Source organism: Danio rerio, chromosome 25 (assembly GCF_052040795.2).
Source record: "Danio rerio strain M-AB ecotype USA chromosome 25, GRCz13ab, whole genome shotgun sequence".
Classification (NCBI taxonomy): Eukaryota; Metazoa; Chordata; class Actinopteri; order Cypriniformes; family Danionidae; genus Danio; species Danio rerio.
In genome coordinates this window covers 17515001-17530315 of record NC_141045.1, presented here as the reverse complement: position 1 = coordinate 17530315, position 15315 = coordinate 17515001, and the positions used below count along the sequence as shown (strand labels likewise).

Below are 15315 nucleotides of genomic sequence, written 5' to 3'. Positions count from 1 at the left end.
ATAAATGTTTTAATAACTAATTTCTAATAACTGATTCATTTTATCTTTGCCATGATGACAGTACATTATATTTTACCAGATATTATTCAAGATACTATTCAGTTTGTAGTGACATTTAAAGGCTTAACTACGTTAATTAGGCAAGTTATAGGGTAATAGGGCAAATCATTGTATAACAACGGTTTATTCTGTAGACAATCGGTTTTATGTATTTTTCTTTTATTTATTAAAACAATAATACAAAAGAAAATTTCTTTTATTTGAAGTAGTGAGTTTTTCTTTCTACAGGTTTCATTATGACCACACAGGTGCAGTGATTCAGGTGCCAACATGCGTGTTGGTGAAGTCCATTTAAACTGGACTGGAAGATCATTCGGAGAGTCTCCTCTCCCGGCTTGTTTGGTTTATTTGTGAAAACTTATGCTGTATTTGCTCGGCGATTCTGTCGAATTTAATGCTAAGTGCTGACTATTATTGAGATCAATGTACAGAGACACATGTAATGAAGAGAGTGCCTTTTTGTGTTATTAATTTTTCTCATGTTTTGTGGTTAATAGGGAGATATGAATGCCGTTTAATTTGTTGTGCAGGTGTATGTGCAGGTAAGAAGGTTTAAAACTTAGTTCTTAAGTGTTTTGTAAGTTATTTTGGCTTTATCTCCGCAAGATTTTTATGTCTGCTTTAAAGTAAAATGTCAAATAAATTTGACTTTACGTTATTTCTTTGGTCAATCGTCTATGTTGTTGTTTTCTTTTAAATAGGAGATGAAACTCCGGGCTCCTCATTAATTTTAAAGGTGTCCTATTTAATTTTATATATTGTTACGGGTCTAGCTTGCTTTGTGGAGCTGTGCAAAGTTAGAAAAGGTAGCAATCTGAAAAAAAAAAGACAAAAAAAACACTGCTTAAGGAGGCTTATAATATTGACAAAAAATAAATTATTAAAAACTACTTTTATTCAAGCCAAAATAAACCAAAATAAGACTTTCTCCAAAAGAAAAAATATTATAGCAAATACTGTGGAAAATTCCTTGCTATGTTAAATATAATTTGGGAAATATTTAAAAAAGAAAACATCATATATATAGTACATATAAAATGTCTTCTTTTTCAAATATTATACTTTTTCAAATATTATATATATATATATATATATATATATATATATATATATATATATATATATATATATATATATATATATATATATCCTCTAGTGTGTGAAATTGAGAAGCGTTCACATTGTTCATGGGCTGCCGGCATTGTGCACTTCATTCTCGGAGCTGTCAACAACTGAAATGAAACTCATAAGTGTCATAACACCCTCTTTAAATAATCATATCACCATCACAGAGCGAGTGGGTGGAGACGGGGCATGTAAGGACAGCAGGACTGATAATGAGTCACTTTGAATAAAATATTTCCAGATGTATTAATGTGTTAAAATGCATCGTACCGTTTTCTCCTCGGAGAACCTTCTCCAGAGCCACACCTTTCTCCTCCAGCGATCTCTGCTTCTCCTCCACCTCCTCCAACTGTCTCTGGATCACCTATCAACACCACATACCTCCTCAGTACACTAGAGACAATCATGGTCAAAAGTACTGATGTATTGTTTAGCTTTTTTTTTCTTTCTTTAAGAAATGTACAAAAATTTAACCTTTCATTGAAAATGTGGTGTGGGGGTTGAAATCTCACTATTAATGAAAATTTCTATCAGGTACTTGTCGGTCAAAATTATTGGCACCCTTTTAGTTAAAATGAGCAAAGAAGAAACTACATTTGTATTGTTTTTCCCTTTTATCTTCTTAAAATAATAATAAAAAAAATCAGTGAAATCAACTGAAAAATGGAGGGAAGAGGGTTTCATTAACTAAACATTCTTCTCCAATACACAGTAGCCTTATGAGTGAAATATCTAGAGTAGTAGAAATCATTTGAAGTAAGAATTATTAAACCTCCTGAATTATTAGCCCCTGTTTATTTCCCCCCACTTTCTGTTTAACAGAGAGAAGACAGTGAATAATATTTGATAAGACATTTTTCAAGACACATCTATACAGCTTACAGTGACATTTAAAGGCTTAACTAGGTTAAGTAGGTTTACTAGGCGGGTCAGGGTAATTAGGCAAATTATTGTATAACGATGGTTTGTTCTGAAGACACTCAAAAAAACAAAGGAGCTTAAAGGGGCTAATAATTTTGACCTTAAAATGTTTTTTAAAAAATGAATAACTTTTTTTTTCTAGCTGAAGTAAAGCAAATAAGACTTTCTCCAGAAGAAAAAATATTATCAGACATACTGTGAAAAATTCCTTGCTTTGTTAAACATCATTTGAGAATTATTTAAAAAAAGAAAAAAAAATCAAAGGGGGGCTAATAATTCTGACTTCAACTGTGCATTTTTATGTCATTTAGAGCTGTTATCTGGTCAAACGAAGATTGCAAAAAGTATTGAATTAAAGAGTCCCCATCATTTTGACTGGCATGATTTGGAGAAAAGCATTTATTTGATAGTGAGATTAATCCACCCCCCTCCCCTCAAGCTGAGCAAAACTCAAGTAACTGTTTAAAAACATTTTTTTTTCAACTTAATGAAATCCAGAATTTGAATTGATTTTCAATATTACAAAGCAATGGGTGATCGTATGTGTTTTAAAAAGATTTGGTGTTCCAAAGGAGTTACGTCAAATTTGTGATGAAAATTTAGAATTTATGGTTTGTTAGGCAGTTTTTAATTTTTGTGTGTAAAATTTTATTGTATAATGTTTTTGATAGTTGTATTAAAGGTGTGTTAAAAATTCAAATTCTTTTAGTCAGATTTAAACATCTCCAATAGATTGAAAATGAATAATTATTGGCCTGAATGTGGAAATGAGAATGCTTTATCAGTTTTCTTAGAACCACTTTCTGTTATGCATATGAGAACTACAGTACACACTTTGGGTTTACTCACTGTGATGGAATTCACTGTGAATAACAGAATTTGACGTTTGAATTTCATATTTATTCTACTGTAAAACCTGCAGTCATGGTTGAACTCAATCTGGTTTGCAGACAAATTGTAAACAAACAGAAATATTTGAAAAGAGTAAAGCAATGTGTGACCATTAATTAGAACGCATCACTTTAAGGATTCCATGGTGATGGGTCAGTTTTAACACGTGGCATACCACAGCCCTGGTGATTGAGGCATAAGTATTTATTAGCCTTTAAGAATGTTTCCTTTATTGTTTATTTTTTCTCTTTTCTAAAAATATTAACATCTTAATTATATCGTGAAATATGATATTCTGATTGTTCAATATGTGTTAGAGCATGTCTTATATCAATTAAACAGCTTAATGATCCTTTTATTTTATTTATGATGGCACTTCGGTATTAGCCTGTGCTGCAGTGCAGAGATTAGAGCTGCTGGATTTACCACATGATAATTCATCAACTTCTCCCAAAATACATAAAAGCAACTGTTTAACTGGGAGAAGAATACTAGTTACTAGTACTAGTTAACCTAGTCAGTGTGTATCTGACGTAAATAACATACATCGTAAGTAATTACTATTGCCGTCTCCATAGAAATCAGCATGTGTTTTACAAACTTAAATATTATGTTTAGATATTACCTACATATATTTGAATGTCTGAAACTTAAAAAAATCAGTTTTTTTTTTTTAAACTGCTAAAGTATGATTTCTGACAAGTGCTATGCGTGCCTTTCTCTGGCTCAGTTCAAGCTACTGTGGGAAATTTTTTTTGATGCTTCAAAAAAATATTTTTCTTCAATACATAGGGTGCTTATAATTTTGACCATAGCTTTTTTAAGCGTTTCATATATAAATGTGTAAAGTAGAAATAAATGATAAATCAAAACTGTGAGGAAACCTTTCTCAGAAAATGGCTAAATAAAAAAAAAAGAAAGTTAAAAAAAAGTTTAAAAAGTAGTTCATAACTGAGTGTAAACACTAAACATGAAACATTAAGTGGCTTAAATATCAGACCTGAGCTCTGTGAAGTCTCTTCAGCTCATCGCTCTTGGTTTGTCGGATGGCTATTTTTTCTTTTTTCTTCTGCAATGCGCCACTGTGGGTCTGCATGGCAAATCATAAACAAAACAAATGACAAGTTTAAACTGGGGCTCTGAGTTTATGTTTTGAGATTATTGTTGTTTTTTTATTTATGAGAGAGAGAGACAGAGAGAGAGAGAGAGAGAGAGAGAGAGAGAGAGAGAGAGAGAGAGAGAGAGAATGAGAGAGAGAGAGGGAGAGAGAGAGGGAGAGGTGCTAATACGGGATGTTTACCAGTTTTGGTTCCTGTTCATCCTCACTGGAAGAGTTTGACTTCTGTTGCTGTTGTTGCTGAGCAGACGCTGTGAATACAAATTCACAAAAATAAAGTTTATTATTAAAGTATTTTAAAAGTAAAACAAAGTTCAACACAATTATATAATTATAAAATAGTTGTAGTAGTAATAATAATGTTATTATAGGGCTGCACGATATTGGAAAAATCTGACATTGTGATATTATGTTTTGTGGTGATAAACATGAATATAATTTCACCAGATGATTTGAATAACTCTTTTAGGAAAGATTCATCTGGAATGATCAACACTGCATCTGCATAAAATATAATAAATTACAAGCATATATAAACATGACATATCAAAAATAAAAGTGAAATAGACGGTGCTTTAGGGTTTTCTGGGGAGTCTAACACTATTCAAGTACAGGAGTTGAAGAATCAAACGTGAAATAATGTCATTGTATTAATATATTTTTAAAATAATGTTTAATAATATATTTATCATTTATAAATAACCTAATCCTGTGATTTGACTATTGCAGATACACACATTGCGATATCAATGCTGAAACAATATATTGTTCAGCCCTAATTATTTTAATTGGTAATTATTTTAGATCTAGATACAATAACAAAAATGTACCATCAATTGATCAAATCGACCCAATATCAACTCATAATGATAAATAACAACAACGTATGTTTTATGTCAAAACATATTTAAATATTTTGGGATTAATCAAACAACACTGAAATAAATAATTACAATATTATTATCATAAGGTCATTATTATTATTATTATTATTATTATTGTTGTTGTGTAATCATGATGTTTAGTTATTTTAATCATCATCATGTCAACAAATGTTTACTATTGTTTTAGACAATTAAAAAAATAAATACAACAAACAATATAAAAAATATAATGTGGTGCGAAAGACACATTTGCCACATTTTTTTCTATTGGCATATGACAATTACAGTAACGGTAAAGGATGTTGATTGATAAGTACTGTTGTACAGCTGGCAGCTAGCTCTCTGCAACTCTCACAAGGTCGCCCGGTCAGTACCTGGATGGGAAAACTAGGTTGCTGCCGGAAACGGTGTTAGTGAGGCCAACAGGGGGTGCTTAATCTGCGGTCTGTGTGGGACCTAACGCCCTTGTATAGTGGTGGGGAGTCTATACTGCTCAGTGAGAGCTGTCTTTTGGATGAGACGTTAAACTGAGGTCCTGACGCTCTGTGGTCATTAAAAATACTAGGATGTCCTTCAAAAAAAAGTAGGGGTTTAACTCCTGCATCCAGGCCAAATTTACCCACTGGCCTCTGTCCATCATGACCTCCAAACCATCCCCATATTATAATTGGCTTTATCACTCTGTCTCCTCTCCACCAATCAGCTGGTGTGTAGTCAGGTGTAATATGGCTGCCATCATGTCATTCAGGTGGATGCTGCACACTGGTGGTGGATGAGGAGATTCCTCCCCCAAAAAATGTGTAAAGTGCTTTGAGTGTCCAGAAAAGTGCATTATAAATGTAAAGAATTATTATTATTATTATTATTAAAATGACTTGTCTACACAAACCAGAACTGTGCATCAGAGCTGATTCATTGTTTTAAAATGAGATTTATTTATCCGTATCACCGTGTCATCAAAACATTGTGCCAGTACCGTGGTGTAAATATGACTCTTTCTTCAAAGCTGGCCTTTAGAGATGTTTTGATACATCACAATATTACAGCGCAGCGCACCTGCATATTGCATGGAGGGAATATAATGAAAGCCAGTGGGAGATGATCATATAAGAGATAACGGTGCTGCATTTAATAACAGTCAACACAAGCAGCGTGGTTGGTTTGTACACCTGCCGGTAATCGCTTTAATCACTTAAAACCGAACAGCACGTGTGTGGTGATGGTCACAGTCTAGGGTCACTTCAGGATGTGGCCACGTGTAAGTGCACGCTGTGATTTATTTGAATGATCAATTTACTTTTTTGTGGGACAAACGCATAACTAGGCTTAGTGTTGTGCCCTGGTGGAGGAATAAGAATACGGGACATCTTATCAGAGCTTTTCTTCTTTTGTTTTTTTTTTTACTTGAGCTGCTTTAATCAGTGGTTAGTAGGGGTGGAACAATACGCATATTCTTATTGAACTGTCCAGTATAAGGGTTTTGGTTCAGTAAGCATTATAAACTGAACAATTTGTTGTAATAAAGAGGCTGAAGTCTATAAAATATAATGTTCTCAGTGCCAAGGCAGCCTAAACAGCCATCATTGTTCAATGTAAAGAAAAGATTATGCAATATGCACTGTTTATCTTAGTTTTAATAAAAAAGAAAGTTTGGTAAAAATCAAAGATATTTACTTTGTTTTGCTTTAATGGAAAAGCACACCGTGACACCACTGACCCATGAACAGTAACACCTCTAGTGCACAGATGACATGTAATATTGGTTTAAAATGTACAATTTTTCAAAATCTTGCTGGGTTGCATTAACCCAAATTGTAACATTTGATAATTTATGTGTAATATATATATATAAAATATACCAAGACAACAGTTGAAAAAGTGAAATAAACATTTATTTAAAGAGATTTATTTAATTTATTTAATCTTAAAGAGATTTGAGTTCACTCAAAAATGAAAATTCTGTCATCAATGGGATATATGCACACAGACATTTAATTTCAGTCAGCCAGCCCCAGGGCTTCTGGTTAATTGCCATGCCATACATATATATATGTATGGCATATATATATGTATACATATACATATATATATATATATATATATATATATATATATATATATATATATATATATATATATATATATATATATATATATATATATATATATATATATATATATATCAATGTTGTAATGTAATTCAAATATAATTGTTACACCTCTATATATATATATATATATATATATATATATATATACATATATATATATATATATATATATATATATATATATATATATATATATATATATATATATATATATATATATATATATTTATCCATTTGGAAATAATTAATAATTTTAGATTGATTGGGATGATTCTAAAAGTGAGTAAATCATGCATAAAGTATAAAAAACAATCTATGAGCATAGATCAACACAATAGAGAAAAAGATACAAATTAAATTAACAGTGTTTTATGGTTTTCTGAGGAGTCTAACAGTATTTAGGTACAGTATTGAACAATCACATATAAAATAATACTGCATAGTTTTTGTTGAATAAATAATTCTATTAAATAATCTTTATTAAAGTCACGCCTGAATGCTTTTAAAATCCTCAAAAACGTAAGCAAATAATAAACTATAGTGCAGGCTCAACATTGCATATGCTGCGATTTAACTATTGTATTTAACTACTGTGAATGATCACATAGCAATATCGATGCTAAAACTAAATACTGTGAAGCCCTACTATGGATGTTAATGTTTAAAGGCTTCCAACATGATTTAAATTGTCATCTTTTGTTTACAACAGAAAAAATTAAGCTCATAAAGATTTGGAACCACTTAATGCTGAACAAACTGTGTCAAATGCTACTTTGAGGGAACTATTGCTTTCATTTTAGCAAAAATATGTTAATAAGGATTTTATATTCAACATTTTTTTTATTAGAATAGTTTTAGGGTCAGTGCTTTTTGTTAAATAAGTTATGTTTTAGTTGTATTTAATTGTAGCCATTAACAATTGTAATGCTTAAATTCAATAATATATATCTTCTGTATTTTGTAAAATAATATTATTTAAAACTTCATTTGCATAAGAGATGTTCACGTGCATAGTTTTTTTGAAATTTGTTCCTCGCCACAGTCACCACTGGCTTGCTTGGTTTGAGACTTGTTTTAGCTGCGCATTGATGGATTTGCTCTTAAGTTTTTGGACTTTCAGCAGTAAAAATTAAACCACACTGAATTAAACTAAACTCTGAAAACTGGACTGACATTTTTAATTTACTAGAACTTCAGCTGCTTTGACACCATCTGCATTATAAAAGGGCTATAGAAATAAAGATGGATTGAATTTGGACTTCTTAAAAAAAAAAAAGACAAACCGAATTCCATCTGACATGTAAATGATAAAGACCTCCTACCTGCTTTTATATTTTTACATGTCTTAATATTACAAAGTCTTTGTGTTGCCCTCACCTTTGTTTCTAAACCTGGAGAGGATGCTCAAGATGTCCTTTTGCCCTTCTCCTCGACTCTGCTCTGCTCCCTCAACTCTCTTGATTCTCAGAGAGGAGAAAAAATTGAGTTTCCTGGGTGGCAGTGAGGCCATATCATCTTTTGTGCCTCTGCTTGTCTTGGATCCAAGAGCCACCTGCTCCAGTAAAGAGGCGATCTCACTTTCAGTCCTTGGTCTGGCCTCACCTTCATCAACCAATGAACCGCAACGCTCCTCATCCTGAAACACAGCACCGACATTGAAGGAGCCTTCCGACAATGGCCTGGCTTTCATTGGCCGGTTTCTCCTGAGCACCACAGGGTTGCTTCCTTTGGAGAAGGACTTGCGTAGATTGTTGGCCCATTGTTGAAAGCCAAAAAGTGGAGGAGCGGGTTCAGGTTGAGGATGGGTTGGTTCTGGATGATCATGTTGGAGACTTATTGAGGGCTTCACGTGTTGTTGTTGTTGTTCTTCTGCTCCAGACTTTCCAGGATTGGTCAAATCCCAATTGAGCAGCTTCTCCTTCTCGGATAAGGACAGAGTGAGCTTCTTCTTAGGGCTAAAGGAGATGGGGTCTGAGGAAATGGATGTGACGATGGGCTCTGGAGAGGAAGAGCTGGGTTTGGGATATTCTGGAAGGACGTGAGTGCGATACAGAGGAATTTTGGGGATCTCGTCTAGGGGTGTCGAGCTGTTGTCCTTTGTCGGGAGGCAGTTAGAGTCTGTCGATGGATTTGATGGCTTTTTTGAAGAGAGCTGTGTGAAAAAAAAAAAATTATTTTCCAATTTAAATGTTTGTTCATTACTTGTATATTAAACTGTTTGTACTTTGTGAGTATATGTTTCTGTTTGCTTAAGCTATAGACTGGTTGGTGGTTCAGTGTTTGTTGGTTGTTCAGTAGTCTGTTTATTTTGATGTGTCATACTTCAGATTCATGTATTTCTTAGGAACTCCCTCGAAAAAATGAGATGGTACATCTCAAAGGGCTATACCATTAAGGGTGCTTTCACACTTGGTCCCTACTGTATGCCTAATCTGAACCTAAGTTCGATAGTCCTGCCTTTGGCAGGTTTGTATTTACACGGTCTATCTGCCTCAAAAAAAACTATAAAAAAATGTTCAGAACATCACGCGATGTCTGCAGAAGTCGTTTTTGGTGGGCTGTTTGCACTGCGTCAGTCCCGCTTGTCGCCAAGGAAGGTGATACACAGACATACACACATGAATGAACGTAATGAAACTAAAATTTGTTGTACAGTTGGCTGTTCACTTCTGTTATTTGGAACGATTGCATTCATATCAGAACGAACCGTACCAGAGTTCGCACGAACCATACTCCAGACCACCTCCTTCAGGCAGATTCTGGTACAGTTTACGGGTGCGCACTCCAGTTCAGAAGACAGTGTTCACACTAGCAAAATGTACCGTACTCTGACGTCAAACGAACACTGGTGCGGACCAAAAGTGAAAGCAAGTTAATATTCAAATTCAATGTAGCAACTAAGGGATTATTAACTGGAACTACTTGTGCATTAAGCCAGTGGTTCCCAACCTGGGGTCCGCGCCCCCCTAAGGGGGGCGCCAGAGTTCACAAGGGGGGCGCGGGAGAGGATAAGTGTTGAGGTAGAAAAAGGCATAAAAATGCTCCACTACTTTAAAGGGCTGTACAATTAATCGAAAATCCGGTTTCGATTTCAAACGATTATTAAAAAAAGCATTAATCGAGATATAGTTTATTGCATCATAAACCGCCCCCTTTCCAGTTGTTCACGTTTGTTGCTTCTAAAAGCGCGAAAGACCGCATGCTTATTTGTGTGTACAGCAAGCACACGCAGTCAGAAGCATGCGGCCGGTCAGCATTCGGTCTCATTCGCACACTGAGACGAGCAGCGGAGCGCAGACATCTAAAGTCATCTTAACGTGAGCGCATTAATGGTCAAATAGGTGTCAAAACGCGGTGTTTAGTGATTATTTATATTAACCCTCATTTGTGTAATAAACAAACGAGTTGAGGATCAAAAGACGTGAAAGAGAAACCATTAAAGAGACAGCGAGAAATATTCCTGCTACCGCCTGTTTTTATCATTAATCAAACAATGACAAAATCTTTCACTAGTCTTGACTGAAGGACTGCTGTAGGTAAAGTGTTTTTCTTACAGTGAAGATGCTTAAATCACAGTTTGTTTAATATTTTTATTCTATTGTATTTATTTCTCTTTCCTTTGCAAGGTGGAAATAACTGTATGTATACACTTGAAGTCAGAATTATTAGCCCTCCTGAATATCAGCAACCATTTTCCAGCCCAATTTCTGTTTAATGGAAAGAAGATTTTTTTTACTTATTTCTGAACATATTAGTTTTGATATTTTGTTTCTAATTAATTATTTCTTTTATCATTGCTATGACGACAGTACATAATAATTTACTAGATATTTTTCAAAATACAAGCATTCAGATTAAAGTGCAGTTCAAAGGCTTAATTAGGGTAATAAGGCAAGTCATTGTATGACAATCAAAAATATATATTGCATAAGGGGGCTAATAATATTGAAGTTAAATTGGTTTCAAAATATTTAAACCTGTTTTTATTCTAGCTAAAATAAAACAAATAAGCCTAGAAGAAAAATATTATAGGAAATACTGTTAAATTCCTTGCTCTGTTAAACATAATTTTGGAAAATATTTCTAAAAAAAAAATTTCTCAGGAGCGCTAATAATTTTGACTTTAACTGATAATCGTTTTGAATAATCGTGATTACAATTATGACCAAAATAATCGTTATTATGATTTTCCCAAAATCAAGCAGCCCTACTATTATATATGTATTTTCAAGTACTAAAAAAATCAAAACATGCTTAAAATTCCAACATAATAGTAAAAATAAATAAAATAAATAACTTTAAATAATTATTTAAATTTTGCTCACGCAATGTGCTTGTCCAACGCGTCGTAAAGGCAAAATCAAAACAAAAATGGCAGAGAAACGTAAATGCAGTGGTTCTTCAGAGGCGAAGAAAAAGATTAGACAAAGATTAGTTTTATTGAAGGCCAAGACAAGTTAAAAGTGATTAATTTATATTTTCTATACATATTATACATTAATATTACACAAACACACACACACATACAGTGTATATATATATATATATATATATATATATATATATATATATATATATATATATATATATATATATATAGACAGTACATATGTGTGTGCGTGCGTGTGTATTTATATGGTGGGGGGGCTCCAATGTTTGTATATGTTCATGGGGGGGGGCCCCAAAGACAAAGGTTGGGAACCACTGCATTAAGCGATTTTTTTGAACACCCTCCAGCCAATCAGAATCAAGAATTTCAACAGACCATGGAATACAGTTATATATAGAGAATATCTATATAGCAGTTGAATGCAGTCGCTGAACTTTTGGTCCTTAGACTATAGGTGTCAATGTCCACAAACTCCTGTAATCAATTGTTGTTTAAATTAAAGATGAATTAACTGATTAAAGTCAATAATGTAAGACGCCTACTGCAGTGGTTTGCAAATGACACTCAAAACACAAGCTTTCTCACCCAAATTCTTTTTTTGTAATTAAAAAGCTAGTAAGATTGTAAATAAAATCAATGACTGATACTTAAATAGAGACTTAAAGACAAAAGTGAATGTAAATGTGTTTACAGATTCGTGGATCTCCTCAAAGTCAGAGTTTCCATCTTCTTCTGCAAGAACTTCAGTTTTATCTTCTGGTTTTCCACGATGAAACTTCTTCATCAAAACGAGGGGCAGAGCTGAGGAAAATGATGTAATAAAGAGCTTTGATAAGTGAACACAGATCTGATGAATACTGAATTAAAAAAAAAAAAAGAGACAAAATTGATTGAGCATGTTAAGTCTAAAATAGATTTTTTTAAATGTCTGTACACTGTGAATTTATAATATAATTTTAACTTAATGTTTTATATTGGTAAATCACAAAATAATAACAATAAATAAATAAATAACAAATAACAATACATTAATTAAAAACTTAGATACATAACATAAGTATAATAAAAAATAAGAAACTTTTGGTGTTAAATATAATAAGTATAAAGCATTTAAAAACTTATATATACATTATGTATATATATATATATATATATATATATATATATATATATATATATATATATATATATATAGTAAATATTGTTAAATTACACAATATTAATAATAAGGAAACTACAAAAAAGACAAAAAAAAATAGTAACATACCATAACATACAATAACATACGTCTGATAATTCAGCATTTTTTTCTGGTAAATTAGACTATAATTCACCCATACTTGTCCAGTTATACTTGCAAAAATGTTCCACATGGTAAATCAAATAATTAAATAAACAAGCATATGTACTGTTGGCTTCATACTAGAGGTTGCTGAAAAGACTGAAATATTTGCCCCTACCGATATAAAGTTTCATTGTATGGTTTCAATCAATAGCTGTAAAAAGGACCACCGGTGCCCTCTAGTGAAAAGAGTGAGTACAACCAGCATCAACTAAAGCCATGTACACACCAGTACAAACCAACACACACACACACACACACACACACACACACACACACACACACACACACACACACACACACACACACACACACACACACACACACACACACACACACACACACACACACACACACACACACACACACACACACACACACACACACACACACACACACACACACACACACACACACACACACACACACACACACACACACACACACACACACACACACACACACTCACGTCACGTCCATCTCACTTTTATAAAGCGTATAGTCACAACTACAGACTACTAAACGACTACAGCGCAGCCTTGAGAAAGAGAAGTGACAGCAATGTACTTCACCATTAAACACAAAAAACCCGAGCTCTAATAATAAAGCACACGCGCTCGGGCGCCATCGTTAACCTTTATTCACAGAAAACGTAAAGGACTTTATTTTAATCCACAAAACATGGCTCTACAATAAACGAGACTGAACCACAAGACTGTTCAGTCGAGACTCATAATCGAGCTCTTTATCAACCTTGAAGATACAAATAACGCAGCTCATTCATGTTAAAGAGACGTGTAGAATTATGAAAACGTGACTTAAATCACACGTCTTATGTCTGGCTTTAAATGTGATGTTGTTTTTGACTTACTGGATCGAATTTTCTTCTTCCAAAGGATGTTTTTGTTGGTAATTTCTCCTTTGGCGGTGGAGCGTTTCACTGACGGAAAGAGGAAAGCAGAATGAGCATTTCGGGCTCGTTTAAAACGAGAATGATATTAGCGCTCTTTAAAGCAGGGCGGATTCTGATTGGCTGCCTGTCAGTGTTTTTATTGCGTTATAGTTAGCCTAACCTATAGTGTGGTGTCAGACTTTTAATAGCTTTTCATTCATGATGATATCCTATATCTTCTTCAATATATATGGTGTATGATTTTGAAAAAAAAATGCTTGATTAAAATTACGAAAAATCCAACTTTCAGAGAGGGTGTCAAAACTTTCAAACATTAATTCATACCAAGTAGCCTATTTAATCTTACATTCACTCATCTAGCCATCGCTAACAAAACTTCACAACTAGCTAACAACATGCTAATAACATGACAATTACCAATCAGCAAGTTCAGTCCTTGCTTAAATGCTAAAACATGCTAGTTATTAGCAAAATGCTACATGCAACATGCTAAAATCATAGCAACATATGGTCATCTATTCAATTCAAGTTTATTTGCATAGCGCCTTTTTATATGCAATGTTATACAAGCTAAAAGTAATCCTGTTAATTTAAACATCTTGCAACTGGTTAGAAACATACTAACAATGGTGTGGTATTAAACCAACATGTTAAAGCATGCTGACCATGTGATAAAGCAACAGAAAAACAATGTAAAACATAGTTATTTAGGCTAACAAAACGTTCATGAAATATGTAAATATGTTATAAAATAACATTTCGGGCTCGTTTAAAACATGCTAATAATAGCGCTCTTAAAAGCAGGGAGGATTCTAGGATTTTATTGCGTTATAGTCAGAGTTTTAATACCTTTTCATTCATGATTTATCTTTTTGAAATTTTAGGATGGATGATTTTTGAAAAAAATGCTTGAATAAAGTTACCAAATATCCAATACTTTCAGAGGGTGTCAAAACTTTCAAACATTAAATCATACCAAGTAGCCTATTTAACCTTAAATTCAATCATCTAGCCATCGCTAACAAAACTTCACAACTAGCTAACAACATGATAATAACATGATGATCCACATTTACCAATCAGCATGTTTAATCCTTGGTAAAATAGTAAAACATGTTAGTTATTAACAAAATGTTACATGTAACATGCTAAAATCAAAGCAACATATGGTAATCTTTTCAATTCAAGTTGATTTGAAAAGGCCTTTTTTCCATGCAATGTTATACAAGCTAAAAGTAAAAGATATATGCTAGCAAGTAGCAACAAGCTAAATAATCCTGTTAATTTTAACATCTTGCAACTTGACATGACAATTCATGCAAACAAGATAGTTATGCTATAAAATCAACATGCTAAAACAGGTTGGCCATGTGATAAAGCAATACAGAAACTATGTAAAACATGGTTATTCAGTCTAACAAAATGCTCCTGAAATATGTTAAAAAATACTATGGATATCAATGGTTACCGGTTTTCAACATTTCATCAAAATATCTTATTCTGTGCTCAACAAAAGAAACAAACTCAAAGGTTTGGAACAGGTGAGTAAATGAGGACAGTG

At 33.1% G+C, this 15315-nt stretch overlaps 1 protein-coding gene across 15 annotated transcripts in view; it reads right to left on the bottom strand.

The window, feature by feature from the left end:
* The window catches only part of mical2b (microtubule associated monooxygenase, calponin and LIM domain containing 2b), a 135484-nt gene that overhangs the window by 16879 nt on the left and 103290 nt on the right, over positions 1-15315 (bottom strand). For 11 of the 15 annotated variants that reach the window (XM_087311067.1, XM_087311074.1, NM_001271913.3 and 8 more), the window contains 6 exons: positions 13713-13781; positions 12191-12300; positions 8487-9261; positions 4298-4365; positions 3998-4087; positions 1456-1549 (listed from right to left, as the gene is read on the bottom strand). In XM_087311067.1, coding sequence (XP_087167193.1) covers positions 1456-1549; positions 3998-4087; positions 4298-4365; positions 8487-9261; positions 12191-12300; positions 13713-13781 — 1206 coding nt within the window. Of the gene's footprint in view, positions 1-1406; positions 1550-3997; positions 4088-4297; positions 4366-8486; positions 9262-12190; positions 12301-13712; positions 13782-15315 lie in introns of all 15 variants that reach the window. The other 4 variants (XM_087311078.1, XM_087311069.1, XM_087311077.1 and 1 more) reach the window with 2 other exon arrangements.